General features: G+C 43.6%; 3 protein-coding genes across 10 annotated transcripts in view; all 3 read left to right on the top strand.

The window, feature by feature from the left end:
* The first annotated feature begins 656 nt into the window (after positions 1-656).
* On the top strand, positions 657-5,628 carry LOC308401637 (uncharacterized protein). 3 transcript variants are annotated; one of them, XM_080889940.1, is made up of 4 exons: positions 657-847; positions 1,407-1,914; positions 2,761-2,835; positions 3,899-5,628. In XM_080889940.1, the coding sequence occupies exons 1-4, from the start codon at positions 719-721 to the stop codon at positions 5,365-5,367; spliced, it is 2,181 nt and encodes a 726-aa protein (XP_080746066.1). In that variant the 5' UTR covers positions 657-718; the 3' UTR covers positions 5,368-5,628. The 3 variants fall into 3 exon arrangements, with proteins under 3 accessions (XP_080746066.1, XP_080746068.1, XP_080746067.1); XM_080889942.1 differs by lacking the exon at positions 657-847 and adding an exon at positions 995-1,026; XM_080889941.1 differs by lacking the exon at positions 657-847 and adding an exon at positions 1,037-1,278.
* A 404-nt stretch (positions 5,629-6,032) lies between these two features.
* Positions 6,033-12,700, top strand: LOC308401173 (uncharacterized protein). 2 transcript variants are annotated; one of them, XM_080889294.1, is made up of 8 exons: positions 6,033-6,467; positions 7,183-7,281; positions 7,363-7,564; positions 7,830-7,900; positions 8,100-8,222; positions 8,635-8,914; positions 9,386-10,131; positions 11,130-12,700. In XM_080889294.1, exons 1-8 carry the CDS (start codon positions 6,300-6,302, stop codon positions 11,394-11,396), a joined length of 1,956 nt encoding a protein of 651 aa, XP_080745420.1. In that variant the 5' UTR covers positions 6,033-6,299; the 3' UTR covers positions 11,397-12,700. The 2 variants fall into 2 exon arrangements, with proteins under 2 accessions (XP_080745420.1, XP_080745421.1); XM_080889295.1 differs by having other exon boundaries at positions 6,125-6,455.
* Positions 12,701-15,716: 3,016 nt separating this feature from the next.
* Positions 15,717-20,920, top strand: part of mark4b (MAP/microtubule affinity-regulating kinase 4b) — a 59,475-nt gene continuing 54,271 nt past the window's right edge. Inside the window, exon 1 of one of the 5 annotated variants that reach the window (XM_080888574.1) lies at positions 15,717-16,141. In XM_080888574.1, the coding sequence (XP_080744700.1) occupies positions 16,100-16,141 (42 nt within the window). In that variant the 5' untranslated portion in view covers positions 15,717-16,099. Of the gene's footprint in view, positions 16,142-19,484; positions 20,560-20,920 lie in introns of those variants that run through there. The other 4 variants (XM_080888572.1, XM_080888573.1, XM_080888575.1 and 1 more) reach the window with 4 other exon arrangements.

Raw genomic sequence — 20,920 nt, 5'->3', positions numbered from 1 at the left:
ATCAGCTGATACTGATCTGTGCATTCGTCCTTATGATGTGGGGAAAGTGGGTGTGAAAAACAGCTATAACACTGGCACCTCTCACCCTTTAGATGTTAGGGTTAAGGGAATGATTAAGCGTGATTTAATAGCTGTCAATACGATATCAGCTTTTTTATCAGTAGAGGTTAGCAGTATTGTTGTGGCATTTATGTTTTGTATTATTATTTTGTTTCTTTAACCTCAGCTGTTTAAAAATCTGGTGAAACATGAAAGTTACTTGTATGAAACCTAAAATTTGAGATATTAAGGTAGATTACATCTTCAAATGTTCTGAAGGTAATGTGGGAGTTTGCCAGTTGAAATTTAAGTGAAAATTTGGGCATTTTAATTGATTTTTTTTTTTTTTTTTTTTTTTTTTTTTTTTTTAAGAATTCTTAAAGTAGTAATTTATGTTTTGTGAATTCCCAAAAATCCCAGTGAAAGGTGTAATCATTTTTAAAATAGAAGTCGAAGTGTAAAGTGACTTTCTAATAACTTTATATTTCAGTTCTCTGAGATATGTCTATTTTTCTTGCTCGAAATTGCAATTAAATAACATTTGCAGTCAAAGCGCTTTGTATGAGTTTTATTTTGAAATTTCTACAGTTGCACTACTTCCATTTCCTGAATGAATGGGGCTAACACAGAGGCAAGTTCTCTGCGCTTGTAGCGAACAGTTTTTATCCTCAGAGGGAAAATGTCAGAAAACTTGGTGTTTTATTCAGAAACAAAGTGTATCATGGAGACTGTTATCCGGGTCGCTGTCGATGTTATTGGAAATTCCAAAGTAGAAAATGACGCAGAGGAACAGACTATGAACCGTAAGGTAAGTCAGCGGTTAGTTTATTATCAACGCACACCAGATACGCTAAAAACGCCAGAGACGCTGTGCTCGGGTGAGAGTGGACGGATGGAGTAAAATCACGAAGGGCAACGACGCCAAGCAAAACAAAGATGGCGGACGTTCGTCAAGCTGAAGCTAGCTAAAAAAAAAAAGCCCTCAAAGTTGTTTTTGTTTTGTTTTGTTTTTTTTTTTTAATAAAGTGAATGTTATCGTAAGATTACAGGAGCCGGATTATAGTACTAGGTTTAAATCTTTGCGTTTACTTTGTTCAAATATTTCCAGGGCTGCGCAGTTAGCTTTAACTTCCGGCAGTTTTTAAAACAAGATTGTAGTGATTAAACAGTGATGTGCTGCGATAATTCTCGCTTTTCTTTCAAGATTTACTTATCACGCAGTCAGGGATAAGTAGTGAAGTAATTGTGATTATGGTTTTTATCATAACGCTTCATACAAGCTCTACTGATGTTGTGTTTACACTGATAACATGTGCTTTGGTTTAGTTCCTAAATAAACTTTGTTTCCTCTGTTTTAATCCTCACAGCTGGATTTTGACAGCACTCTGGAGATGTTAGCATGTGAGGCAACAAGAAAGATCAGCACCGTTTTCTCCCAGGTGTCTTTGCTGCTGCTCGCTGAAAACAGGACTCTGAAGGCCAAAGTGGGACAGCTGGAGAGTGAGCTAAAGACCGTGACTGAAAGCTTTGAAAATGCCAGAGTGTGGAGAGAGAACGTCCTGAATGGCTGCCCAGTCCTGTTTAAGCAGAGCGGGCAGGTCTTTACCCTGAAGCCACTGGGGAAGTTAAACATAAGGACAGATAAAGTAGCAGAGGGAGGCAGTGGTTCTTCACCAGCTCCTGCTGGAATTCAAAGAGTCGGTCATATATGTCCTCCTGCTTCTGCAGCTCCTCCAGGGGTGCAGGGTTTCACAGGACCACCACCTCCTGCTGCTGCTGCACGAGTGCAAAGAGTCAACCAGACATCTGATGCTGCTGTGCAGAGCGTCTCCACATCATCTCCTGCTGCTGAAGTGGATGGTGGACACGATGCTGGTAAGTTTCCATGAAAGGTCCCAGATGATGAAAATATGGGTTATTTCTTTTTTTTCAGTGGTACATCCCATATTGCTCTTCAGACTCACCCTGCATGCTGCAGGTGTCTCTCCTAGAAACACAGAGTGGTTTTCAGCCTGCAGCAAGGGTCATAAAAAATCTCCCAAATTTAAATATCCTAGCAAAGTAAGTTGGGACATTATCTCCAATCAGATAGCTTTTATTTTTTATATTTGTTTGTTATTTTGTAGCTTTGTCACTGTGTGACACAGACCAGTGGTGGATTGGAGCTTTGCCTTTAACTTGCTGAACAGGTGCGTTGATAAAGTAGTCTTATTGATGTTGATTACAGTAACAAGTGCTGCTGCTGTCCTTTCAATAAAAGGCTTCACTGTCTCATCACAGCTTTAAGTGGTCCTGAATGCTTTTCCCAGTATACACACATCTATTTTAGTCACAAATCCCTGTGAAATGCTTGCACTGTGGAGTCCTGCACCATTGCCGCAGACTTCCTGCTTTCCACTGCACCAAGAAAAGCCTTGTTATTTTATTTTGAAAACATGGTAGTGAAGCAAGAAAGAAATTGCCTGCTAATAGACAGTTTGTTTCACAGTTGACATTCTGAAAGCTGATCGGTGGATACATTTGTTGATGAGATACATTGAGCCGCCTGTTGTGTCAAATCCTGGTTCAAGGTGTAAATACGAGCCCTGAAAATCTTACAACTCTCGTCAGCTGCCAGCTAGACGGGCTTCCTGCACAAATTCAGTTTGAAAGGAAAACAAATTTTCAACCTGCAGCTGATTTCAGCCATGGTTAATCTGTCTTTGTTTTCATTCTGTATAGATTCTTCAGGTTCAGAAGGTGGAGAGGCGATGGAGGAGCTGATGGAAGCAGTTTCTTTACCAGGCAATGGACCGGGTGAGAACTTAAATGGTTAATATAGAAATTATTTTCAGTAAAACAAACTAACAAAGACTCCGATAATGTGTGATTTCAGATTTTAAATTAGAAAATAACCAGAAACATGACAAATTGGTCGTGGGTGAGCGTTCACACTAAGAGCAGTTCAGATCAGATCTTCAGACATCCCCTGTGCTGAGTATAAAAAGGTCCAGCGTACCCTGCATGGGACCTGTTTACTGTGGTCCTACCCACGAGCCTTTGTGGGGTAGAGGGGTCTGGTTTTAGCCCATGGGGCCGACAGGAAGGGTTGTAGGGTCTGGTGATTTGTGGATTGGGTGGAGGTGGAGGTTATGGCTCTCTGATCCCTGGCTTCCAAAATCACCTTGTGGCACCTGGAACATCAACTCCTGAGCAAAGGAGCATGTGCATGATGTCAGGAGATACTGACAGGATATCGTTGGGCTTATCTACCACCCAGATAGGTGGTAGAAGATGGTTAGATGGCTGGATGGATGACTTGTAATGCTGTGGGGCTGGGCATCCTAACCTTAGACAGCATTAAATTAGCCTTTGGGTCTTAAAAGTAAAGCCAGTGTGCAAGCTGCTAAAACTTAGTCTTAATGGGAAAACTTGGGTTTCCCGCTCTGTGACATCTGTAAAGACTTTAGTGAAGTCCTCGTTTATGAGCTTCAGGTGGTCAGAAAATGAAGGTAACTTTGTAAATTATTCTCATTATTAAAGTCAGACGGGAGGCCTAAGGAGCTTGGAAAGAAAAGCGTCTCCACCATTTGACCCTAGAACTGAAGACGCTTCTCGGATGAGAGGTGAAACGTCTTCAAGCAACTTAAAGAAGTCCAGACGCTTTTCTTTCCAAGCTCCTTAGACTACGATGACCTGGATGACTGAGAACCTTCACAGACATATTGCCGTCAGACAGGAGGATTATACAGAGTCTGCTCATTAGCTAACAAATCAATCACGAATGTTTGGCCGTGATGATTTCACAGTAAGAAGTGATGATAAATGAGCTTCTTCTCCTGCATCATATGTGTGAACTTCGATCTTTCCTTTTGTTTAGACGCCACAGCAGATTGTACCTGCGCGGACTCAGCGGAGCCCAAATACACCGAGAGCCAAAAGCGTCTGGAAGCAGAGGTTTTGAAGAAAGGCAGAGTGTTTGTGTGTGACATCTGTAACAAGACTTTTAACCGACTCTTCCACCTGATGAAGCACATGAACATCCACAAAGAGCAGCGGCCTTTTACCTGCGACCAGTGCCCGAGAAAGTTCAGGAACGCAGCGACTTTTGAGTACCACCTGCTGCGACACGAAGAGAAGAAGTATGCCAGCTATGAGTGCGAGCTCTGCCAGAAGAAGTTCAAAACAAAAATGGGGCTGAAGACGCATCAGGTGGTGCACACGGATGAAAGGCCGTTCGCCTGCTCCACCTGCGGGAAGGGCTTCAAGACCAAATACAGCCTAAAGTCCCACCAGCTCGTGCACACGGCTGAGAAGCCGCACAAATGCTCCGAGTGTGGAGAGAGCTTCAAATACGCCTTCACGCTTCAGTGTCACAGAAGCATCCACACTGGAGAGCACCCGTACAAATGCACGGTGTGCGGCAAGGTTTTTATAAAGAGACGATCGCTCAGGACGCACCAGGCGGTCCACAGAGGGAAGATGTTTACCTGTGAGACGTGCGGTGCTGGCTTCACCCTGCCTCAGAACCTGAAGAGACACATGCACATCCACACGGGCGAGAGGCCGTTCAAATGTAAGGTGTGCGGGAAGGGTTTCATTCAGGCCAACAAGCTGAAAGCACACATGCTCCTTCACGGCGCTTCAAAGCCGTACATGTGCGACCTGTGTGGGAAGACGTTTCTGTACAACTGCCACCTGAGGAGACACCAGAGCGTAACTCATGACGAGAAGCACGGGCAGGTCACGAGGAGACGGGAGCAGGGCAGGCGCAGAGTAATCTACCGGCAGGACAGGACGATAGTGGACGTGACGCCGTTCAGCTGCGGCACCTGTCACAAGGGCTTCGACACTGCGTGTTCCCTGAAGAAACACGAGCTCATTCACACGGGTCACATGCAGTACCGCTGCGACCCGTGCGGGAAGTCTTTCTTCTACAAAGCCACCTATGACTACCACCAGCGGGTCCACTCGGGAGAGAAGCCCTTCGGGTGTGACGTGTGCGGGAAGAGGTTCATCATCCGTCAGGCGCTCAAGATCCATAAGCTGCAGCACTCTGGAGAAAAGCCGCACAAATGCGAGCAATGCGGCAAGGCCTTCCGCATGTACACGAACTACCAGAGACATCAGCTGATCCACACCGGAGAGAAGCCGTATGAGTGCGAGGTCTGCGGCGTGAGGTTCAGGCAGCTCGGGCACGTCAAGTTTCACATGCAGACCCACACGGGGGAAAGACCGTACTCCTGCAGCAGCTGTGGACTTGGATTCTCAGACTCAAGGCTCCTGAAGAAACACAACTGCAGCGAGAAATTCCAGAAAATTTTGGGGGACGCACTCACAGCGTCCTGATGGCGTCGACTCGAGCAAACCAGTCATTGTCCACAGAGCCAGATGAGTGATGCATTCTGGGAGCGTTGCTCAAGGCTGGGCCATTATTCAGATTTGTATTTTCTTCCATTTTGCCTTCCAGTGATTGTGATATAGTTGGCAGTCTTTTAGTGATCTCTCAGCACGATTTAAAATATGAAAATTTTGTATTTATACATTATATATTTATATTTTCACCTGGTTTAAAGTCTGTTTTCCTACAGTATTGAATAAAATGGTCAAGACAACAAAAATCTCTCAATTGACTTTTTTTTAAAATTTTGAAATTAAAAACAGTGTGATCAGAAGCACATACCACCGCCTCTTACCCGTGTTTGCTTAATATAGCTTGATAACATGGAATTATATAAATGTTTACAACTCTGTTAACTTCAGACTGTGAATACTCTGACTGTTAAAGGGTAATTTTAACGTTTTAACGTCTCTGCTGATCGTGGAATTGTAAGTGTTGTAGTTACTCACTTTGACCACTGGAGGGAGGTTCAATGTAAACTCGATGCTATACCGTTTCCGTTAGGGCTTTTCGCAATAGAATCAAACATGGTATACGGTATATTGAACAAATAGGATGGATACATTTTTGTTACTTTTTTTTTTTATCCAAATAACACAATTCAAACAAACAAAATTAGTGTGGCACGTTTCTTGCAAGTTAATGCAGTTAAAGCTGACAATATAAGATAAATGATATACAGTCATTAGCATTTAAACTGAAAAGACAAATTAGAAACGTGTGATTTTATTCTGAAAAGTATGAACTAGGAAACAGTACTTGGCTTCGTGTTGTGAATGATCGGCATGAGTTTTTTTTTCACCATAACAACAACAGTGCGGCAGCGCAGAAGTTTCATGACGCATTTGTAGATGCGAAATAAACATCACAATCAGTCAGCATGGCGGACCTGGAGCCGCAGGTTTGCGCCATTTTGGAGATAATGGTGAACGCGGCGGTGTCAGAGATGAACAAAGTTATCGGCGCCTCGGATCCTCCGCGTCCACAAGAGACATCGTGTGTGGCCGAAGACACGCACGGGTCCCCGGAGGATAAGGTACAGGATAAGGTACAAGGTGGTTTACGGTCGTCAGGTATCCGGGCCGGTTCTGGTCCCCGCATTGGTCCCGGTTTCTCCCGAGCCGACGCTTCCTCCAACTGTCGTCCAGACAACCGGCCGAGCATAGAAATAGAAGAGCTAGCAGTTAGCTCCGGTTAGCTGCGAAATGGCAGCAGGGTGCCGCGCTGTCCTGCTGTATGGAGCATGTGTTTAGGCTAAACTTCGCGTAAATATGAGGGGCTGGTGCACGAAGTCTGGGAGAATCCACCTCTGGGCGCCATTTTGGGTTGGGCAGCAGGCCCGGGCTTATCTATCTAGTGTATGTCTAGAAGCGCCTCAGCTACAGGTTTCCACAGAGCGCAGGATCGATCTATCAGCTGATATCTGATCAATAACACACTCTTCTGTGATCATAATGACTGCCACATAGTGTTACCCTGTTGTGCGGTTTTGGGGTTTTCCTTGTATACTTGTGATCCCGGGATCTGATTGGCTGATCAATATATCACATCAGTGTTAGACCTGCTTTTTCAGGTCAGGACAGGAAAAGTTTTACCATCTTGCAGCGTGACAAAGTGCAATGTCCTCTTCACTTCATTACATTACTGAACAACGCTGTCTCAGATTTTCTGATTATCTTTCAACTTGGAATATTTAATATACCTTCCAGAATGAGTTTAAATCAGGTTCATTATTTGACAGTGGCCTGTGTTCTTCCCATCAGGTGATCCAGTTGAGCGTCTTCATGTCGTCTCTGGCTCAAGAAGCTGTGGAGAAGATCTGCCAGCTCTTCCATGAATGTTCCTCTGCGCTGCGGCTAGAAGTACACGACCTTTGTGCTTTATTAATTCATCCACCCACTAACAGTCCAGCAAGAAATCCTAAAGTAGTCCTTGTTTTGTAGGTGACGCAGGGTGTGGCAGAGATCGAGGACCTGAAGAGGAGACTGGAGGTCGCGGAGACGGCGTTGAAGCTGGCGCTCGAGGGCAGCGGACGTCAGAAGGACGTGGAGGAGCTGACGGAGGGAGGCAGCGGGCAAAAGGAGGGGAGGGTGGACGTTGAGGTTGTTCAGCTTGAGCAACGCTCAGGGAGGAAGAGTCGCAGAAGTGAGGAGTTCTTCCTTTTAAACACATTAGTTAGCTTTTGTATTCCACAAGTTTTTAGAGAAAAATATTTTAAATCAAACTGCATCAAGTCAAAATCAGCTGTGGTGTTGTTTTAAAACTCAAATTTCATGACTGAAAGGAAAATATTTTTAACCTTTTCCCCCTGATGTCATTTCTCTTGCCATCTCCACTCTGTCCCTGTTGTATTTGACGAAGCAGAGGTGACCACAAACCGGTTCTGATGTTTGTCTTTTGTTCTGTGTAGGTGTGGTTAGCAGGGACGCCGGAGTGAAGAGATCGCCCATAATTCATCTGTGGAAAGGCAGAACATATGATGTAAAGTCTTGCGTTGTCCCGCCTCTTCTTCCCATTTCTGTTTCTCATCTTCGCATCACTTGAACATGTTTATTCACTGTTTCCAAATTGCATAGATTAGTCAGAAAATCTGACCAACTTAAAAATAAAGCAGAGCTGAACATCCTGTGTGGAGGGATCCTGCCAACCTAAATTTGTCCTCATCCTTTCTTCTGGTCAGGACAGCATCCAGCCTGTTATAATAAAAGAAGAAGGGTTTGAGTGCTCAGCCGACCGGATGTCGTCTGACTCTGGTCAGTACAGAGATGAGTTTTGGCAGGATGAGGACGACCCTGACTACCAGGTTGGCTTCATTAATATGTTTTTATATTAACTTGTTTCTTTTTTCACCTTGCAGCTATATTATTTCATTGCATGTGCTTTTAAAAATAACTTTTATATATGCTTTTAGATACAAGTTTTTATTTTGTTGTACTGTATTAAGAGATAAGTCCAATTTAATGTCAGCTGATGAACATTTTAGACAGAGTTGGGTTTTTTGGCATATTTCTTCACTTATACTAACACCCTTTTATTTAAATAAGAATTTATGATACCCAGAAACCTTTCAAGCACTGGAAACAATTAGTTTATTCACTGCAATATTCATCGCCCATAAAATTGAATGAGCTAAGGTAACATTTGATGAGCTAAACCTGACAATCAACAACGTTTAAACGAATAAACATTTAATCATCCCTTTTCTTCTCTGGCAGGCGGAACCAGACGATCCAGATGATGCTGACCCAGGATACACCACCAGATCCAAGCGTGTTGCAAAGGGAAAGTCCCACCAAGCTCAAGCAAAGAAGGAGAGTCAGAAGGAGCAGCCTCTGAGCTGCAAACACTGCCGGAAAACCTTCACCAAGCTGCTGCAGCTCAAAGCCCACCAGGCCGTCCACGGGGCGAGCGCGGAAAAGCCCTTCCAGTGTTCTCAGTGTGGCCGAGGCTTTGCGTTCCAGCGAAGCCTCAGTGCTCACATGTTACTGCACACAGGTGAGCTCCAGCTTTATCCTTCATACTAAAGCAGGCACAGTCTGTACGACGTACCCGTGCACACCGTGAAGGCAGGTTTGTTGATGAACTTGGAGCAGGAAGAATCCACAAGCTGACTGACGTCCATCACTAACACACTCTTATGTCTTGGTGAAATTATGTATTGGTAAAGTTAAGTTAAACTAATATTGGCTAGTTTACAAAATCAAGAAAATCTTAGGGAGACAACAAGACAGCCGACATTTAACTGGAGTTGCTAGGCTAGACAGCTAATTTAAATCAGTGTGTTGATTTTTGTGGACTCCCAGAAATGTTTGGTCATGCCTCATGTAAAGCACGTGACTGTTTTTGGAAAATTGTTTCTTTACACTGATGAGAATAATGAGACTTATTCGGTTAATCTGCTTAAATTACATCAGAATTTACTCATCGTTGTTTGTTGGTGAGCGTGTTTTGCTTTTCTGCATACAGGTGAGAGGCCACACACCTGTGATGTTTGTGGGAAAGGTTTCACCCTGAAGCAGCTCCTGAGAAACCATCAGCGTCTCCACGCTGACGTGCGGCCATATCGCTGCGAGCAGTGCGGTAAGAGCTTTTACCGGGCGCACGGCCTGAAGATGCACCAGATGGTCCACACTGGGGAGCGTGCCTATAACTGCCAGTACTGCAACAAACGTTTCACAATACAAGGAAACCTGCAGCGCCACCTGCGCATACACACGGGCGAAAAGCCGTTCAGGTGCGAGACTTGCGGCAAAAGCTTCAACCAGGCCGACACTCTGAAAGGCCACCAGCGGATTCACACCGGCGAGCGCCCCTTCAGCTGCGACACCTGCGGCAAGCGCTTCATCCAGAAGAGCGCGCTGAAGATGCACCAGAAGACCTCTCACGTGGACGAGAAGTCGCTCGCCTGCGTCGCGTGCGGCACCACGGTGGCCTGCGTCGACTCGCTGCGCAAACACCTCCAGACGCACGCGGCGACTATTCCGTGCACCTGCGTGCTCTGCGGCCAGCGGCTCAGCTCCATCACCGAACTGCGCTCGCACCAGCAGCATCACACGGTGGACCGGCCTCACAGCTGCGGGCTCTGCGGCAAGAGTTTCAAGTCGTCCAGTTACCTGAAGATTCACCTGAAAACGCACAGCGGGGAGAAGCCGTTCTCCTGCGACATCTGCGGTCGCATGTTTACACAGCAAAGCAGCCTTAAGTCCCATCAGGTGGGTTTTTGCTGCTTGTTGCACAAGGTGAAACTCATTCATGCAAATAAGTCCTCAACATTAGGACGGACACCTTAGCAATCTGTCAGCGTGTCTGAAACCCAGACTCCAGCCCTTTAAGCTGCAAAGAGTGTTCAGATAGAGAGTAGTGCTTGATGATTTTGGCTTCCAGCTGTTATAAAAACTGTGTGATCAGGATATAGTGATTACTTTTTTGCATTAATTTTTGCAAAAAAAATCTGCTCTCCAAGCAGAGCTATCATTAACAGCTGCTTTTAAACATCTCTGATATGGTCTGCTTTCGGCACAGCAGATCCAAGGCACTAGTTAACTAACGGCTTTCCATGACTCGTCGTAGCTAACGTGCCAGTCTCCTGAGGTGCAGGTTTGCTGCTTCCGTTATTGTGTGGTATCTCAGGCTGGCAGGGACCAGTGGTTGCCCCTTGCGAGATGGGTTCTGTGGATGAAAACAACCACTCTTCTGGGTCTAAGTCCCCACCAGACAACTTCACCCGCGCCAACCTTATTTTTCCCTTCTCCCTTTGCTTTTCAGAGTTCATTAAATGTGCATTTGCTGTTAAATAATTGAGATTGCAGTAGTTATAAGTATAATTGGGATTATGGTTTGTCCCATACTTGAGCCGAGGGTGAACTGCAGCTGCATCAGAATAATGAAGCTCATTATTCATTAGTTATGATGGAGATAAAAAATAACTCTTTGCTTTGTGGTCCAGTAATCAAGGTGTGGTTAGAGGCCCAGATTGAAATGCTACACCCTGAGTAACCCCGTAAAGTGACAGATGATTGTTAGAATTAAGCAATACCAACCTGGTCTGAGATTAACTTCATGTGTATGTTTATGAGTACACTTTGTGTAGATGTGTTGCAGTTCCACCTTCTGCAGCAGCTGTAGCTGAACACGTCTGCTGCAGTGGAAAGAACCTTGTGGGTAATTTAGTAAAGATTTAAACATGTTGTTTCAATGTTCTCTGCCAAAGGTGGTCCACACAGGAGAGAAACCTTTCAGCTGCGACACCTGCGGGAAATGCTTTAGCAACACCGGCAACTTGAACCGACACCAGCGCATCCACACGGGGGAGAAGCCGTTCAGCTGTGACACGTGTGGGCGGAGCTTCAACCAGGGCAACAGCCTGAAGGCGCACCAGCAGATTCACACCGGGGAGAAGCAGTTCATGTGCGACAAGTGCGGCAAGAGTTTCTCCTACCTGAGGAACCTGAAAGACCACAAGTGCTTCTATGTCTGAAGCTAATCTGTGAGGCGATGTCAGCTCCTGTAAGCTGCAGTCAGGTTAGCTGGGACCGAGTTAACACTGAAAGCGATTTTGGTGATTGTAAAGCTGGCTTTCCCAGATTTCTTCTGTCACTGCCAAGAAAGTGATGCAGGTAGATACGGCGTGGAATTTGTAATGGTGGAAAAACAATGTGAAGAGTGTTACAGCATCTGTCTGTGAGAATAGCTGACAAATTGCATTTCCAACGTTAAAACTGAACGGACAGAGAGAGTTTTAGCTCCTGATGTGAGTGCATTTATCACTGAACTAAGAAAAGCCTGGGTCAAAATGATCTTCAGCTTCTTGCCTTTTGTCAGCGTGATGTAACTGAAAAGCCAAAAGCAGATTTTTACCACCACAGTTGGTATTAACGAGCCACAGAAACAGCTGATCCTTATTAAAGACGAGGCATTTTGCAGCATTTTGCCCTTTGGTAATGATTTCTTGTTATCGCGACTCACTCGCAGATGGACGGGCCAGATGCTTCAGCTCAGTGTAACATTTAAAGCTCTTTGCCAGGGAGACTGAAGTTTGGCTTTTCTTACCTAGCGAACACATTTTGTATTGAAACGTGAGTGAATTTGTACCAACTCACCGATAGTGCTCGCGATGAGGATGGGCTGTGTTTACATTGCATCACGTGCAGCACCACCACAGCTCCTTTTCACACGTGTGAAAGCAAGCAAGTTTCACTATGCATGAGCAACACGTGCTCGTGCTTTCAGAGGTAGCATGAACGGTTTTACTTTCCACAGTTACAGTTCTGTCGAAATAGGATCGCAAGTCATTGATATTTGGCGCTGTGGCTCTGTTTGAGGTCTTCCCGTCCTTCCGCACATATACATGGAAAGCCTAAAGGCATTCAGTTTGACTCTGTGGCCTGTTAGAAAAAATGCTGTGCTCGGTATAGCGGTAATCTGTGGGCAGCTGTTACATTATATTCCTCATCTGGGCTGTATAATGTGTAAAAATGGGACGTCTGATCTCGTTGTGCGGCTGATATTTATAACGGTGCAACTCAAAGAGTGCTTTTCTGTCTTTTTCTCTTTTAACATCATCTCACATGATGACCGTTACTACGTAAATGCCTTGTATGCATACAAAGAACCGGTGTGCTGAGAACATAACAGACTGAAAGTATTATTTTGTGAAAATACTTTATTTGTAACTTCTCTTGTGGAGATGATATTCACTCAACCTTGTAACTGAGTTCAATTCATAAAACAGTGAAATGTAAACATGCTTCCTTTTTGTCTTTCTTAATGATTAAAGAGCTTGAAATATGTTTGTTTTTGATCAGAAAAAACAGTTTTACAGGAACACATGCGTCGCCTTCACATCCTTACTGAAAGAGGTATTCAATTTAAAGTTTCTGTTGCCTTTGAACAAGAATACTTTCAAGTCAAGAGCGGAAATGCAAAGAAAATAATTATATATAATAATTTTCAGAAGAAATGTTTCTTAAACCAAAACAGATCTGAGATCAATTCAAAACTGTTTCTCTTAGTCTTAAGTCATATTAATTAATAATCCCCCACTGATCCAGTTTAACTGTTCATGAATAGATTTGTGTGTAGCTGATGTGGTATCCCACAAATAATTACAATATTTAGTAATTTAAGCCGATGTTCACGTTGCTCTGCTGGGCCTTACTATAACTGTGCTGTCATCTAATCTGTTCATGAATAGATTTAATTTTTTTTTTTTACTGTCTATCCTGGCAGGACGTCACAGAGCAATGAGACTTAGAAGAAAGCTGCAAACTGCACCATCCTCAAGATGTTTGGCTTTGTTGTTGTTATGTTCACCTCTTTGCCAAGAGGTGGCGCTACAAACTAATATTATAGTCCAGATAAATCTATGGAGCTTCTTGGATGGCACTCATTTCTCCTCAGTGTTGCAGAGTAGGTCCAAAGTTCCTTTTCAGTTCTCTTTCGCCTTTTTGAGGGGAACTTTATTTTCAGTTATTTTCCTAAATGAGTGAAGAGGTGTCTTTCTGTTTAATTCTTCCTTACGTTTCCAGCATTTCATCTCTAGCTTTTAGGTTTAATTGCAAACAAAGACTACACAACACATTTGAACTGTTTAACCCTCTGGGAAAGCAGAAAGCGGGCTTCATTAGCTACATCATCAGGGTTTCTTTGGGGTTTTTCACAGACAAGAACATTCAGCCTGTCGTGACTGCTTGTTAAAAACTGCTCTTTCTGTGAATTTACTGAGAAAGACCAGTGTTGTTCCCTGGTGGCTGCTTTTCATTGTTTCATTGGTACCTCCTTTTAAATCCATGTAAATGACGTCAGTGTGCACATTTAGCAGCTGGCTATGAGCTCCGTGCTGCACCGACTGCCTGAGCAGCCACAGGGCTGTACAGTAGGTCAGACTGGCTGTAATCCCTTCCAGATTACAGTCCAGGGTATCGTGGGAGGAAGTGTGGGGGATTGGCAGAGAAACAACTTGTTACAGCTGGCTTCCTACCAAAGAGGAGATAAGGAGAGTCTGTTTGTTTTGCTTCTCATGTTTGGGTTCTTCTTCTTTTTTTTGAACGCCTTCAGGTTTAGGAAAATATTTTATTCAGTAATGTTTATACGCTGATTTAAAGAAGGCTGAATATTTTTCATATCACACATGGGAGAAATCACACCTCCCAGTTTCACAGTTTTTAAAATATTGATTTTTGATCATTTGTTAATATTCTCTTTTTGTACAGTCTGTCAATACACCTCAGGAACAAATATTTATATTATAATATACACCTTATATAATACATGTTATTACATGATATACATTTTATATGTTACAATGTGGATTTTAGGGGTTCTTTTAAAACAATAATCAAATTTAGTGAAACAGTTTTCACTAATTTAAAAGTGTATGTTTGTACTTAGTATAAATGAGTCTTAGGTTTGCAGAAAGAACTCCACACTGTTTTGCCTTAAAGTTCAAAGAGATAATTTGGACTTGATTGATTGATTGATTGATTTTTAATCTTAGAAAAGTCCTGACTATGATGTTTGCAGATCACATTTTAGTGAGAGTTGGGAGCAGGTGGAAGAGAGTTTGGGGAGGTGGAGGTATGCTCTGAAGGGAGGAGAAATGAAAGTCTGTAGAAGCAGGACAGAATACATGTGTGACTGAGAAGAAGTTGGAGATGCAAGGAGCACAGATAATGTAGAAAGTTAAAGGAGTTTAAATACCTGGAGTCAACCAACAAAGCAATGAGCAATGCACAAGACAGGTGATCAAGTGGGTGGAGACGAGTGTCAGGGGTGATTTGTGACAGAAGGATAGCAGCAAGAGTGAAGGAGATGATGGTAATGAGACCTGCTATGATGTGTGATTTGGAGACAAAAACACAGGAGGTCGAGCTGCAGATGAAAATGCTAATGTTTTATTGGGAGTGAACAGGACGGGATTAGAAATGAGTACATCAGAGGGACAGCTCAGGCTGAGAGGCTGGAGACAAGGTTAGAGAGGTGAGGCTGAAATGGTTTTGACATGTGCAGAGGAAGGTTGGAGATTTATGGGACAAAAGGATGTTGAAGATGGAGCTGCATCGCAGGAGGAAAAGAGGAAGACCTCAGAGGAGGTTCATAGATAATCCACTGTGACAACCCCTAAAGCAGGGGTGGGCAATTCCAGGCCTCGAGGGCCGGTGTCCTGCAGGTTTTAGATCTCACCTTGGGTCAACACACCTGAATCACATGATTAGTTCGTTATCGGGCCTCTGGAGAACTTCAGGACATGTTGAGGAGCTAATTTAGCCATTTAAATCAGCTGTGTTGGTTCAAAAATTCCTAAAACCTGCAGGGACACCAGACCCTCGAGGCCTGGAGTTGCCCACCCCTGCCCTAAAGGAAGCAGCCGAAAGAAGAAAAAGAAGAAGCACATAAATCTTCACCTGCAGAAGGAATTCCTGCAAAGTGCTCCTCAAAGGATATCGTACCATGATGATATAAACATGAGAAATTTCACCTTTAACCTTTGGGATCAAAAAGAAGCCTGTATGACTGCAGAACTGTGCTTCTATCTTGTCCTTCTGTCTTTTTTCTTGCTTTAGACCCTAGACTCCAAATCTTGGGGGTTATCTACTGGTTTTTGGATTAAGATAAGAAGTAGGTTAAAGACTGAGAAACAATTGGGTTATGAGTGATGTTGTGGTAGTTCTGATGCCCTCGGGGCGAGCATGAGTCCCCGCCTGTATTGATCCCTGCTGACGCGCTCAGAGCAGCACAAATCACTAGCTGTTATCCACACACACAAACAAGCCCATCACGCCACACAGAAACACATTCACACACCACCACCGCCACCTTTTCTGTAGCCCATTAGATATATCGACAATTCCACATTCACTTTTGTTTTTGTCTTCTTTTTTTTGCTCTAATAGGTTTATGCACAGCTGACCGAGCAGTAACACTAATGCTGCCGGTATACTCTGTGACATTGCGTTGAGTACAGGCTCTCCATGGAAATACGGACTGCTGCTCTGGTTGTTCTTTCCAGCATCGATTCGCGTGCAGTTGCAGCAGCAGCTCTGCCTCTGTTCTCCGAGGGATGCCAGTGAATGTGCCTGTGTGCCGCTCACCTTTCCCTTACAGTATCAGGCCCTCAGTCTGCAGGGGCTCAGGTCACTGAAGCGCTCAGTCTCAACCAGGAAGGAGCAGTGCTGAGGAAGGATGAGGCCCTGGGTTCGCTCCAACAGGTCCAGATCAGTCCAGGTAAGGTTTGTGCTTCTAATTCAAAATGTAAACACGTGACACCTTGGGAGATAAAGATAGTCTTAACTGTCTTAAATTAGAGTAATAACTAATGTAGTTTAATGGAGTGTTCAAAAGAATGACAAATTACACTACAAGCTTTAGTCAGCGCTGCTATTAGACTATTCAGAAAACTCCTGATTAAAGTGTACAAACATCAGCAAAAAAATAAAATCAAAATAGAAAAATAATACTCTGTCCAATCCCATCCACACCCTCTACAACACAAAGGTCATAGTAAAGATTAAAGTGTTAAAGGAGAGAAAAGAGTACTCCTTTAAACGGCTTTACCAAAAACTGAACTTTACAACCTTCATGAATGCAGGCTTTGCTGCAGGACTTAGTCTGCATTAGCTTTAGAAAAAAAGGTGTTTGGGCTCTTTCTGTGAACACACTGCAGCAATAAATCTGCTTAGCAAAAACAAACAGCAGTAACCGGCTTTAAACTGCACACATCCCCCTCCTGGGCAGATGAGCTCATTAAATCCTGAATTATATTGTTTGGTGCATATATCTGTTTTCATATTTAATTTGCAAGCTTCCATAAAAGTGTCGGGTTTGAATTCTGCTGCAGATGCCTCTCTTTGCAAATCTTTCCTCATTATAACTGCGGCGGTAGAGACGATTCACAGTGGAGGTAAAGACGCTTTGATTGAATCAGCATGATACGAGATAAAACGTGAATTTAAATTGAAAACAAAACAACACAGTGTACTGGTGATCATTGGGGTTCAGTGTAGAGAAGCATAAGATGGGCTTCTCTCTCTACGTGTGATCAGAAGTGAGCTGGGCGATGACCATGTCATGTCCTCTAAAGACTGTGTGAGCCAAGAGGTTTAGATGCTTTGGTTTATACTGGAGGCATCCTGGCGTGCTTACCTCTGGCTCTAAGCATAAAAACTCCTCAGATCTCCCATTCAAAGTTTTGTCTACTATTTGTGCATATATGACATTTTTACATCATAGGGATGACAATAAAAGGTCTGCAGTACAATTCAAAGCCTCCACTGTGGGGTAGAAAATGCCCTCAAAACCAGTAATGAATCAATATAATGCTGTAGTGCACTGCAGCTTGATTATGTAGAGGATAACATAGAAAGTGATAATATTTGATTTCCTGGGGTTTTGATTATCTGTCAATGAGCTCTTAAAGGGGGCATGTTTTCAGGTTTAGTATGAAACAGTTTTATTTGCTAATAGTTCTTGTCTGTTAATCAATAACAGCAAAGATATAACAGGAGACGTGCAGCAGCTGTTCCTTTCGATTGTTATTTTTTACTTGTTTTTAACAATGAGCAGACCTGCTGTTTAATTCATACTTTAAATTATCAACAAATGTTACTTCCTTTGTGATTTTCAGCAAAAGCAGAAACAGATTTCTGGTAATATTAGCCTGCTCTCTCTGTCTCACACACACACTCACACACACACACAAGCATGTCTGTATGAATGGAGTAATTGTGCCTTCATGCACACTGGGGGGGAAGGGTGTTGTGTTCTGATGCTGTTGGAAACGTGGTGTTTTGTTTTAGCTTTGCATGCACATGAAACACAGAGCTTAACTTATCTGGGTAAATATTTCAGCCTGCATGATCAGTGTCTTCAAATTTCAAGCAACCACAGAAATAAGGCTGGTGTATTATTCGAGCTCTCATTTACAGCCAGAAAGGGGCATAATAGGTCAGGACTAGTGTATAGGATGGTGACCTCAATTTATCAGAGGTCAGTCACCATAATGTGGTTCAATGACTTTTTAGGAGCCGTATCCTCGACATGGTCCCCAAAATTTAGGGTCCAGTTTCTGCAAAGCTCTGGCTTTTGGAAAACTACAGGCTAGAGGGATTAAACTTTGCCTTATCCCTATTTATTTTTCACAGTCCTTTCTCAAGTGTTTCCCTCTGCCTCACAGAGGCTGGCTGCAGATTTAGATATTCAAGAAAACAACAAATCCACCAGTGTCCTCTCACTTGTGCCAAACAAACACACATTTCTGTGCCTCACATTGAAAGGCTTGGAAATGCAACAAATTCACTCACTATTGATTTATAGTCATTAGTTAGTGTGTCTGTGGGCCATGCACATAAAACAGCCCTTTGTATGTTGTGTGTAATTTGTTAAAACTTACTTTAAATATACTTGTTATCTAATAAATGTTATTTTTAAAGGTACTTTTTGTAAATACTATCTATACAATTTAACCCGATCTTCCACCACCAGGGGGCGGTGTTTCACAGGTGTGCTTTTGACTTTCAGTTTTTAGCCCTGCCTTTTTTCATAATGACTTGCCTGATTGAATCGCTGCACCGTGTTCTAGTATAAATGAGCAGAAGTACCGATAATGACTCTTCCACAGTTATCAGCAGTTTTAATTATTCTTCAATGGCTGCCCTTTCTTTTTTTTTCTTTTTTTTTTCTTTTTAGAATTGATTTTAAAAATTTACTTGTTTCATTTAAAACACCGCATGTCTTGCCTGCTGCTTCCATAACAAAGAGAGGTTTTCAGCCAGAAACCTGCTTAATTTCCCACCTCACACTTATTAGTTATTATCATATCATATTGCTTTAAAGAATTTAAATAACTTTTACATTTCTTTCTGACTTCTCTTTTGTTTTGAAGGTTTAGATTATATATACTTAAAGATGTCATTTCTTAGCTCACGAGTTACTTTTAAGAGTTTCTCGTACGTTTTGCGTGGCTCTGTTTCAAACTTAAATGGTGGAACTTTTATTTATTTATTTTTCATTTTGTAAGACGCTATAAAGGATGTATCTACGCATTATGAAGTCACCCACTGGTTTATAAAGCCCAGAGCTAAGCATTTTCACCACTGCCATCTTAGTGTTTTGAAACTGGATGTGATATGTGAGTGGTGAACCTGATTGTAAAACTCCACTATCAGTGAGTCGTTAGTCGTGGGCCTATGTGAAACACAGAATGGCCAAACCTTTTAATTTTCTATGCAATATGAGATGAAAATAGCGACGGAGCCCATAAACGCACCAGGAAAGAGTTCACTGAGGTAAGGGTTGTCTCCTGCTGGTCATTACAAGGAATGCAGATAAAAGACACTTTTCAGGCCTTTTCTAATCAACCTTTATTAACACAATATATAGCTGTATGGGACATAAAGTCATAGCGGCTGTTTTCTTAAATCCTGCTGATAGCTTTTCTTCATCCTGGAAAGTTTACCATGGGTATCTTTATTTTCCGAGCTCTGATAGATTGCCGGAAGACAGATTTTTTTGCGGGGTCTTGAAGGCAGCTCGACAGATGAGAGAATAGCGCGTGTCTGTGTGCGCGTGCGTGGAAGGCAGCAGCCCTGCCTACCGTTGACGTTCCCCACTCTTTCTCTTGTCACTGTTTTTCGGGAGGCGAACTGGGGGAGAGGTCCGCTCTTCTCTCGTCTTTCTTAGAAAACAGATGGTGTGTTCGTGACCCGGCGGAGACGTATCTTCGCCCTCACACGCCGGCGACTTCTTCAATTACCGCTGCAGCACTTTTAACCAAATCAAAGAGGAGAGGAGCCAAGGGCGGACTGGACAGAGAGGAAGAACCAACCATAGGACTCACACACTGGGAGGCTGCACGTCCGCCTGCTCTCTTCAATACATTGATTTATTTAACCGGGCCCTGAACGTCTCCCGGCGTCCAGAAGTGCTGCCTCAGCCGGTTCCTGCTTCCTTTTAAACTGACTGCGTCTTCGTGGACTGTCCCCAGAATTATTCAGCAAGCTAACAGGAACACACAAAGTCCCCTGCTTTTTTTCTTCTGAATTCAGACCGTGGTGGCCAGAGGGACACTGAGTCCTCGCCTCTGTTTCCTCTTATCAGCCCCTATCGGTTGCTGTGTTTTCCACCGGCTGTGCGCGCTTTCCTCCTTTCTCAGCAGAAGACGATGCAGGTGGAGGTAAACCGGTGACCACAGGGGCTGTTTTGTTAACTATCCAGCAGCGTGTCAACAGAGATGAGAGGATAGCGTCTGGGAGGGGATTTGGGGGAAAGCGAAGCGCTAAGTGGGGGGTTCAGTGTTGGTTTTCCTTCTTCAGATGAGGCAGACACACCATAAAGACATGAAGTGGATGTAGCCAACCGGTTCAGTTTTTTTTTTAAGCATCAGTTTAAGCTGGATCACTGTCTTGGTGATCTGTGCTGCCTTCACGGACTGTGACAATGAGGATTTTATGAGAAGTGAAGCCTTTCCCCCTCTATCTACATACAGCCAGGCTAGTCTGGGGTGGCATTTCTTTCTTTCTTTCTTTTTTCACCCGGTGTGAACACAACCCAGACTTTTTTTTCTCTCCTGGACGGCGAAGCTCACTCAGGGACAAAAAATGTCTTTACGCACAGCACTGCCTGGGAACGAGCGGAACCCGGACCATGTAAGTAGATAATTAAAAACCATAGGCGTCTGTCTGTGAGAGGTTGCACTTAGGTTTTTATTATGCTTTTCAAGGAGCTGATCATAATAACCCCCGTCAGCCCGCGGGCCCAGAGATTAGTCTGCCATGTGCAAAGAGCAGCTGCAATCAAGCAAGGCGACGTAGACGCGCTAATCTCCCCTAGCTCATTTGGGACAGGGTGCAGTTGGACACACATGCTGTCCAGGATGGAGATATGAAGATTAGACTTTCACCTCCACCGGTGTTTTCATTGCGCATGTTTACCCCCCCTCAGCTCTCAGCTGATCAATAATTAATGCATCTGATGCAAGACCACCCAGCCAACCCTCACCTCCACTCC

The sequence above is a fragment of the Rhamphochromis sp. 'chilingali' genome, assembly GCF_963969265.1.
Source record: "Rhamphochromis sp. 'chilingali' genome assembly, chromosome: 8".
Classification (NCBI taxonomy): Eukaryota; Metazoa; Chordata; class Actinopteri; order Cichliformes; family Cichlidae; genus Rhamphochromis; species Rhamphochromis sp. 'chilingali'.
This window is presented reverse-complemented; position numbering and strand designations above follow the sequence as displayed.